We start from the raw sequence: 10545 nt of genomic DNA on the forward strand, positions 1-10545 counted from the left end.
TTTTTTGGAGAAAAGATACTTCAATACCGCATGATCCGAGTAGATAATGACTTTAGATCCTAACAAGTAGGATCTGAACTTGTCTAAAGCAAAAACGACTACAAGCAACTCCTTTTCAATAATGGAGTAGTTGAGTTGTGCATCATTTAAGGTCATGCTCGCGTAGAAGATGACATGGGGGAGTTTATCAACACACTGCCCCAAAACAGCTCCGACTGTATAATCAAAAGTGTCGCACATGATCTCAAAAGGTACACTCCAATTGGGTGGCTGAATAATGAGTGTGGACGTCAAAATTTTCTTCAGATCCCCAAATGCTTTCTTGCAATCCTCATCAGATACAAATGGGGTTTCCTTCACCAATAACTTACACAAGGGCCTAGCGATCTTGCTGAAATCTTGGGTGAATCGCCTATAGAATCTTGCATGGCCTAGAAAAGAACGTATCTCCTTCACTGTACGTGGGGGTGGAAGGTTGGAAATTAAATCTACCTTCACTTTGTCAACCTCAATCCCCCGATGAGAGATGTCGTGCCCTAGTACAATACCTTGCTTAACCATAAAATGACATTTCTCCCAATTAAGCACAAGGTTCTTTTCTTTGCACCGCACTAAGACAAGAGTGAGGCGGTGCAGACACTCCTCGAAAGATGAACAAACACTTCTCAAAAAAGATGAACCAAAGACAAAGAAGTCGTCCATGAAAATCTCTAGGAAACATTCTACAATATCAGAGAATATGTTGATCATGCACCGCTGAAAAGTAGTAGGTGCATTGCATAACCTAAAGGGCATGCGACAGTAGGCGAACATCCCAAAGGGATAGGTGAATGCCATCTTCTCTTGATCTTTAGGGTCCAAAGGGACCTGGTTATATCCAGAATAACCATCCAAAAAACAATAATACTTGTGCCCAGCTAAGCACTCTACCATTTGATCAATGAATGGGAGTGGGAAATGGTCTTTCTTGAGGGTGGCATTCAACTTGCGGTAGTCTATACATACTTTCCATCCTGATTGAATACAAGTTGGGACCAACTCATTATCCTTGTTCTTTACTACTGTCAACCCAGCTCGCTTAGGTATAACATGAATAGGGCTCACCCATTTTCTATCGGAAATCGGGTATATAATACCTGCATCCAACAGCTTTATCACTTCAGCTCTCACGACTTCCTGCATAGCTAGGTTCAGCCTCCCTTGTGGCTTCCTCGATGGCTTGGCATTCTCCTCGAGATGTATCTTGTGCATCACCACCGAGGGATTGGTTCCTTTAATATCATCTATGGTTCAGCCGATAGCTTCCTTGTGCTTTCTGAAAACATCCAACGACTTCTCTTCTTGAGCACTTATCAAATCTAAAGCTATGATTACATGCAAAGATTTGGTTGGGCCGAGGAACTTATACTTGAGAGTGTCCAGTAAAGGCTTAAGTTCCAACTTGGGAGACTCTAGCACTACTGTCTCCCCATTCTCAATACTTATCATGGGAGCAGTCTCCAAAATCGCATCTGCCTGCTCAAATAACTTGTCCAAGTCCAAATCATCTCCAAACTGAGCAAGGCATGCTTCCAAGGGATCCTCTATGCTTGATTCATCAACAGTCTCCTCAATAATCTTCTCAATCAAGCATACACTTCTAACCTTATCATATTCCAATGGTTGCTTGCTGATATCAAAGATATTCAGCTCCACTGTCATGTTTCCAAATGAGATCTTCATCACCCTCGTCCTACAATTAATTAGGGCACTAGCCGTAGCTAAGAATGGTCACCCTAGAATCATCACTATTTGAATCCCAACATTCTAAACCAGCTCCATGTCTAGCACAATGAAATCCACAAGGAAATAAAACTTATCAACCTTAATCAACACGTCATCAATTATTCCCCTTGAAATTTTCACCGACCTGTCAGCCAATTGGAGTGTCATAGATGTGGGTTTCAATTTCCCTAACCCAAACTGCAAGTAGACTAAATAAGGCAGGAGATTCACACTCACTCCAAGATCCAATAACGCCCTTTCAATCCAGTTGACTCCTATCATGCAAGAAATGGTAGGACACCTAGGGTCCTTATACTTGATGGGCAGCTTGCACTACAGGATTGAGCTAACCTGCTCGGTCAAAAATGCCTTCCTTGGGACATTCGTCCTCCTCTTGACAGTGATCAAGTCCTTCAAGAACTTGGCATATGATGTCACTTGCTGGATGGCGTCCAAAAATGAGATATCGATTTGGTCTTGCTTGAACACCTCCAGAATGTCCTCAAATTTTCCTCCTTTTTTAGGCGCTTGCAATCTTTCTAGGTAGGGAGCTTTAGGCACAAACGTCCTTGGGGAATCCTCAACTGTGTGTATGGCTCTAGAAGGCTCAGCATCTCTGCATTCATTTTTGCCACTATCTTGCCTTCGCGGCACAATATGTTCTCTCTTCTGGTAGAACCACTTGATTGTCCACTTGTCTCCCTGACCTCAGTGTGACAATCGCTTGCATCTATTCCTGCTCATGCGCAGGATTTAAAGAATTTCCAACTACAAACTGTCCCTTAGGGTTGGGCACAAGTTGACTAGGGAACTTTCCCTTTTCTCTTTCACCTAAGTGATTGGCTATCTGTCCGATATGACTCCATCTTGGCAATTGCTTGGGTGTTCACCATAGTAGCATTCTTCACTTCACTTATAAATTGGCTTATTAGCTGCATGAAGGCCTTGAGAGTGTCTTCCAAGGTAGACTGTGAAGAAGATGCTGGCACTTGATTGGGTGCTTGGTATGCAGGGGGTGGCGTTGGATGAGCCAAGCGACCATGATTTTGAACTGGTGGAAGAAATCCGAGAGGGTATTGATTTTGGGCATGATGAGGGGCCCCTCCTTGATTTATTGGTTGGTTTTGCTTCCATGAAAAATTAGGGTGGTTCCGCCACTCTAGATTGTAGGTCTCCGAGTGTGGTCCACTTGCTTGCTTATAGTAATCATTGAAAGCATTCACTTGTTCCATCGGACACTCGGCAAAAGCCGGTAGAGATGAACAATTCTGTGCTAAGTGCATAGGACTAGCACAAATGGAACAACTATCAACATTGAATATGTTGGCAGCATTGATGGACTGGCTCACAGCAAGAGCATCGACCTTCATGGTGAGAGCATCTATCTTCATCCTTAAATCTGTGGCTTCTTTCAATTCATAGATGCCTCTGTTCTTTAGGATACGGGCAGATCTGTCCTGACAACATGAAAAATCCCACTGCTACGAGTTATCGGACAACTTATCCAATGCTTTGTATGCTTCATCCCTCATTAAGCTTAAAATGCCCCACCCCATTCATTGACTCGATCATATTATAGGTTGGATTGAGTCAATCCTTGGTAGAAGAACTAAATGAGTCTCCATTTCTTATATCCATGTGGAGGGCATTTTATTAGTAACTCTTTGAACCGCTTCCAACTCTCAGAAAACTTCTCATCCTGCTCCTCAATGAAAGAACTGATTTCCTTTTGGCACTCATTAACTTTGGACATCTGGAAAAACTTATTGTAGAGAACTTATTCAACAACATGTCCCATGATGTGATAGATTCAGCCATGTTAGAATCTAACCATGCCTTGGCTGTATCATGAAGAGAGAAAGGAAACAATCTCAAATGAACAGACTCTTCAAAAAAGTTCTGAAACTTGAATGTGGCACAGATATCCTTGAATTTCCTCACATGACTATAAGGGTTTTCCATCTCTAAACTGTGGAATGACGGTAAGAGTTGGATAACATGAGGCTTAAGGTCAAAATGTGTGGCATTATTTGGGGGCAAAACTATACACAAAGGAGAGTTTGTTGCAACTGGTGCGAACAAATCCCTTAGAGATCTAGTGAGGTCCACATTCTCTGGTATAGGTTGGTCTCCCATTTCAACAGTCTCTAACTCAGCAGGTGTTCTACGACTTCTCCTAAGAGTTCTTTCTAATTTGGGATCTAAAAATGTCAACTCTAGGTTCAAGGATCTCCGACCAAGCATACACCAAACAAAAAATGCTAAAATAAACTAACTAACAAAAACAAAATATTCACAAAAATAAGAAAAGCAAAAACAGAAAATAAAATAATCACAAAATGGACCGAAAAGAATTTGAAAAAAAAACTTTTCTACTTAGCTGCTGGTGGTCTACTAAGCTGTCTCCAGAGCTGCGCTTAAGCACAAGTGAGAAGCAATCCAGCATAGGCGCGCGCTGGTCAGTCAGGAGTGCTGTTGTTGCGCTGGTGCACTTGAGCAACAATGGTGTTCGCTCGAGCGTGCATGTGCAGTGCAATGGAGTGCAGGCACGGAATGATCGAGCGCAGGTGCAGCTCGCTTACTTCCCTTGTGCTCGAGCGTGCTGAAGTGCGCTCAAGCGTATTGCGTCTGGTTCATTTGGCAGAGACTGCAATAGAAGTAAAAACACTACAAAAACACTTCTTTTTTTTTTTCTTTTTTTTTAATTGTTAGATAATAAAGCAGAAACAAATAAAAATAAAAATAAAATAAAATTGTAACAAAGAAAATAAAACAAAAATCTAACTAAACTAGTAGAAAAATACAATCAATTAAGACAAAAATCAATTTTCACAAACAAAAAAATTTCCCCGGCAATGAAGCCAAAAACTTATTGTGAGTTTTAAAATGATACTCGCAAGTGCACAAGTTGTGTGCAATATAGTTTATGCAAGTGCGAGGTCGAGTCCACAGGGAATTGTGTCGTGAAATTTAATCTCTATCTAAACCAATCCTATTTTAACCTAAATAAAACTGATTAAAAACAAATGATAAAAAGCACTAAGGTTTCAAAACTCAATTCGCCAAATCAAAACAACATACTCTCGTATATGCTTATACAATCGACAAACAATAAAGCCCTCTATGTTGTTCTATGTTTCACAAAAATATATATTAAAACATTGAATGAATCCACCTCTTTTACAAATCACAACGAATACCCAATTGAAATCAAATCATCCAATGTATCCGTTTAATTAACGAATCACAATGGATATCCAATTTCAATCGAATGATTCGATGTATCCGTCAGATAAAACACATCGAATATCCAACATTTAACACATAACAATCACAACATTCAATTAAAAGAGATTAATCAACTAATTGAATTGAAATAAAATAACACTTTTATTCAAACTCGGAATTGTACGAACGAAATAACAAGAATATAATTGTTTATCAATGATGAGGTTTCATCTTCAACCTTAGTTGAGGGTTTTAGCCTCTCATGATTACAAGAAGCAAAATGAAATGAATTGAAAACATGAAAATTAATAAAATTACAAGAGGAAACGAATTCAGAGCTTTAAAACAAGAAAAAAGTTGAAATTCTAGACTGAACGACGCCTCCAACGTGTCTTTTACAAAAGAAAAGAATGCTATATATACTAAAAAACCTAGGGCTTTGGCGCTACTAGGTTAGCTTGAGTGCGCTCGAGTGTACTCGGGAATTCTTCAAGGCTTCTGCGGCGCAGTGCATGGGTGCTGCTTGCTTGAGTGTATGCGGGAGTGCACTTGAGCATTTCCTTGCTGGGCTCGAGTGCAGATGGGCTCGAGCGTGGTGCTGTGTGCTCGATCCCAACTTCCAAAATCTCACTTGTTCCCACTTCTTTGTAATTTTCACATTCAAACCGCAGTTTTCTCTTAACAACCTGCAAAACGCTAAGACACCAAAACTAACAAAAACCTTAGAAAGTAACAAAGTTAACAGTTTAGCAAATGCAAATTAAGAGGGTTCAAATATGCAATATTTGACACTCATTAGTCACAAATGTACATATGGAGAATAAATGGAAAGAATACAAGGGTAAGTTCGACAAATTAGTGAGTATAAATGCACATGACATACCTGTCATTAAATGGTGAACTCAGTTATTTATAAAACACATGTAACATTATAAGGTGATAGTTTATCAAGAATGCAATATAGATATAATATATGCTGTAATATGAGAATCATGTCGTAGTTCAATAGAATGGTCTACCTGAGAAATTACTCATTCTCAGCAAGGTTGGCGTTGTCCTAAGGGACTTGTAATATAATGCCAGTGCCCTGACCATTGTACGCTACCGTCCACCATTAACAGCCAGGCTGAGTCCAACCACGGGTGGCCCATGCTACTAGTGATGTACGTCCTGCAATGACCAACCATTTAGGAATGGCTGCACCGATCACAAAAACCACTAGATCCAAGGCCCACACACACACACACACATATTTGACCATAAAAGTTAACCTATATAGTAAGCCCATGGCCGTTATCCCGCACGTACTGATGTACCATGTCATACAATACAATTAATCTTATTTGTCTTTTGCATGCATGCTTTTACAACTATCATCATTATCTTGTTAATCAACATATGTTTTCACAAAAGAGAGTGCACAATAGTCCAAAATATATTTCATGAGAGTTGTAAATATGCATGTTTGATATATATAAAATAATCGTGCAATGCGGGAAAAGTAACAACAAGCATTCGTGTGAGTTTGTACTCACCTGGGTCGTAAGGCTCCTCCATAAAATCCATTTGAGGCTCTATAACCTCGAATACTAAGAAAATATCTATCATTAGTTCTAAGTCAAGTTAAAACAAACCTAGAACATGAAAACAGAGGCTATTAGACGTTTGGCCAAAGTGGTGTTCCTTGGAACGCTTTGGGTTGTACGTTCGGGCTCATGGCCGACATCCGCCCAGAAGGTTCAGGTAGAACCGCATTTGTTCCAAATGTCCTCCTATCCTCCCAAACTAGTTCTAAAGCTACTCAAAGGATTTCTAGGACCTCCTATCTCAAAAATAATGTCTCCATTCATATGAAAGTATGTTTAACAAAGATGAAACGCTAAACCAACTTAAACCAAGATTAAGGGCAACAACATAACTAGAAGCTCTACCAACTAAGCTAACTATGAAAAACACTTAAACAACATAACAACTAAGTAAATGTTAAGTGCTAAAATATTCATATTTTAGCCCTTAACTTATATTTGTTAATTCCTTAGTTTTGATTAATTTATGTCATTTTAGTTCTTTTATGTGCTTTCTTTGTTTTTGTAGGCTTTTGGAAGAACATGAAGCAATTTTGAAAGTTTTGGGCTTAAAGAGCTATTTTGGGAAAAGCTGGAGGCTCTGGTAATGCGATCGATCGCAATGGAGCTGCGATCGAGCGCACTACAGGAGAGGACCAAGACGAGCTCAAGGCATGCACTCGTGCGCACAAGAAAGCAGCCTCGATCACACTTGCGACCAAGCACCCAGAACAGATGATCGATTGCAGTCCTATGATCGATCACACATGGGCTGTGATCGAGCGCACCCGTGCGTGAGGAGCAAACTAGCCACCAGCCTTTTTATGGAAAGTGTTGATTTAGGGTTTTGAAGTTTTGTGCGAACTAGGGCTCAAATCCTACATTTTTTAGGGTTTCTAGAATATTCCTAAGGCCCATAAATAGACCCTTAACCATTTAGGATAGACACACAATTTCCAAGGAGAAGAATTGGAGCTCTTCAAGTTCATGTTTCGGGTTTATTCTTTTCTTTTCTATTTTATGAAGATGTTTAACATCAAACTTATGTGTAGTTAATTTACTTAGTAGGGCTAGATTGAAGCCCTAATTATGTTTATTTAATATTTTAATATTGGCGCCTTTGTGATGATCATGTTGTGATATTTAACTTGATTAATTTCTGTTTTCATGAATTCTTCATATGTGTTTGCCTGATCAACATATACATGTGGTATGGACTAGTTACTTACATCAATTTGGATGACCGAGTCCTTGGTTTAATAAAAGTAACAAAAGAAATCCACACCGGGTTCTTGGGTTAATCAACATTTAAAACCGGGAATATACACCCATGCCCTAGGTTCCATGTGTTTGTCGATTTCCGTAGATTAATGTTTTCTTAAAGAACAACTTAGTATATACCCATGCTAAATCCTTTAAGAAAGAAAAGAGTTATAGTATACACCCATGCCTAACTCGTTGCTTAGAAAAATCTATAGCTTAAGGAGTATACACCCATGCCCTTATGTTGACAAACATTAGATATGCATAACATGATGAAACCATTGGCATATTGTTATATTATATAAGCATGATTAGTGGTAGATATCAAAGCCTTACCTTTTTATTATTATCAACTCAAAATTCAATCTTTGTTTTGTTTTACTTACGGAATTTATTTTAAGCAAAATTTAGCAATCATCGTGGGAATGATTTCGTACTTACACCATATACTACAATATTGATCTTGTCCACTGTGAGTAAAACGTACAATTATTTGCCTATTAATTTAGGTAGATATTTGCACAACAGTAAGGAACAAGTTAAGCTTAGAAGATTACCTCCTTGAAGCAAAACCTCCAAGAAACTTCCCTTTTTCCTCCAAGAACTCTCACAACTCACAAAATCACTCAAGGTGGGCTTCTAGAGGGCAATAGGGGCAGCATGAGTCTTAAGGGTCGAGTGGGGAGAGGTATTTATAGGGTACGAAAGACTGTGAGCACTGCAGGAGGTGTCCTGTAAAGTAGAGTACGTACGATACTATAGGGGCGTATGTCCGCATACTATTTACTTAGCAGACCAAAGGCTGTATCATATTTATGGGCATTAACCAGTGGTCAACCAAAAGTTAGTGTACATCCTGGTGGTCCCTCATGCATATTGATAAGTGCTAAAATATTCATATTTTCAGCCCTTAACTTGCATGTTTTAATCCTTTGGTTTTAGTTAATTAGGTCAGTTTAATTCTTTTTTGTGTTTTTCATACTTTTATAGGCTTTTGGAAGAAAATGAAGTAAAACTAGATAATTTGGGCTCAAAAAGAGAAGATGGAGAAAATTGGAGCTCCCTGACACTGCGATCAATCGCAGGGTACTTGCAATCGAGCGCAGTACCCGAGAGGACATAGCACAAAGCAGGCTAGGAGCGATCGAGCACATGCGAAAAGAAGGATCGATCACAGACCTGCGATCAAGCGCACACGGGCTGCGATCGATCGCACCCGTGCGCAGGAGACACATCAAGTGGCGGCCAAAGTGTCACTCTTTCCATATTAGGGTTTTCCAACTCCCAATTGTAATAGGTCTCAAAACCCTACGAAATTCCTAGGTATACTACTTTGTCTAGGACTTCTAAAACCTATAAATAGACCCTTAAGCCTCTAGAATTGAGATGCTTTGTAAGGAGAAGAAGAGGAGCTCTTGAAGTTCAAGTCTCGGGTTTATTCTTTTCTTTTCTTTTCTTTTATGAAGATGTTTCACATCAACTCTATGTGTAGGTAATTTACTTAGTAGGACTAGATTGAAGCCCTAGTTATGTTTAATTAATATTTCAATATTGGCGTCTTTGTGATGATCTTGTTGTGCTATTTAACTTGATTAATACCTGCTTGCATGAATTCCTCATATGTGTGTGCCTGATCAACATATGCATGTGGTATGAACTAGTTAGTTAGATCAATTTGGATGACTGAATCCTGGGTTTAACTTAAGTAACAAAAGAATCCACACCGCGATTCTTGGGTTAATCAACATGGGGAACCGGGAGTATACACCCATGCCCTAGGCCTCGTGTGTTTGTCGATTTCCATAGAACATATGCTTTTCTAAAGAACAACTTAGTATATACCATGCTAAATCCTTTAGGAAAGAAAATAGTTAGAGTATACACCCATGCCTAACTCGTTGCTTAGGGAAATCTATAGCTTAAGGAATATACACCCTTGCCCTTAGGTTGATAAACATTAGATATGCATAACATGATCAAAACATTGGCATACTGTTATATTAGTTGCATATAATTTGTGGTGGATATCAAAGCCCTACCTTTTTATCATTATCAACTCAATCAATCTTTGTTTTACTTAAGGAATTTATTTTTAAACGGAAATTCAGCAATCCTAGTGGGAATGATCATGTACTTGCACCATATACTACTATGTTGACCTTGTCCACTTGCAGGTAAAACGTACAATTATTTACCTATTAATTTAGGTAGATATTTGCACAACAAGTTTTTGGCGCCGTTACCAGGGATTGCGGCGAATTTTGTTTAAAATTATTTTCTTTTAGCTTTGTTATTTGAATTTTCAATTTTTAATTTAGTTGTTAGCAAAAATCAAAATTATTTTTCGTTATCCCTAATTTTTTTGTTTTCTGTTTCAGGTTGCGGATTGGCATTCTGTGATTGCGATCAATCGTTAGTCAAACCTGCGATCGAGCGCAGTTCTAGAGAGCATCCGGACCGGCAGTACTGAAGCTGCCTAACTGAAGAAGCAATTCAGTTAATGCAAGGTCGTCGATCTCAAGCCTCAACCGTTCTACCACTCTATCTTGAAATTGAGCGGACAATTCGACAACGACCTAGAGACGAAGAAGAAGAAGAAGAAATTGAGATGGAAGATTTGCAAGAGAATCCAATTAGGCCAAGACCATTAGAGACAAATCCACCACGGGTGAGGAGACCAATGAAGCAGGCATATGTTCCAGCAAACCTCTATCAACCCTCTTAC

The 10545-nt window shown here is 39.2% G+C and overlaps 1 protein-coding gene across 1 annotated transcript; it reads right to left on the reverse strand.

Annotated features, from left to right (window-relative positions):
• Nucleotides 1-1290: 1290 nt before the first annotated feature.
• Nucleotides 1291-3900, reverse strand: LOC132187905 (uncharacterized). The gene is made up of 6 exons (XM_059602329.1): nt 3601-3900; nt 3426-3517; nt 2655-3216; nt 2116-2466; nt 1910-1962; nt 1291-1669 (listed from the first exon to the last, which is right to left on the reverse strand). The coding sequence occupies exons 1-6, from the start codon at nt 3898-3900 to the stop codon at nt 1291-1293; spliced, it is 1737 nt and encodes a 578-aa protein (XP_059458312.1).
• Between the last annotated feature and the right edge of the window lie 6645 nt (nt 3901-10545).

The sequence above is a fragment of the Corylus avellana genome, chromosome ca7, assembly GCF_901000735.1.
Source record: "Corylus avellana chromosome ca7, CavTom2PMs-1.0".
In the NCBI taxonomy this organism is placed as follows: Eukaryota; Viridiplantae; Streptophyta; class Magnoliopsida; order Fagales; family Betulaceae; genus Corylus; species Corylus avellana.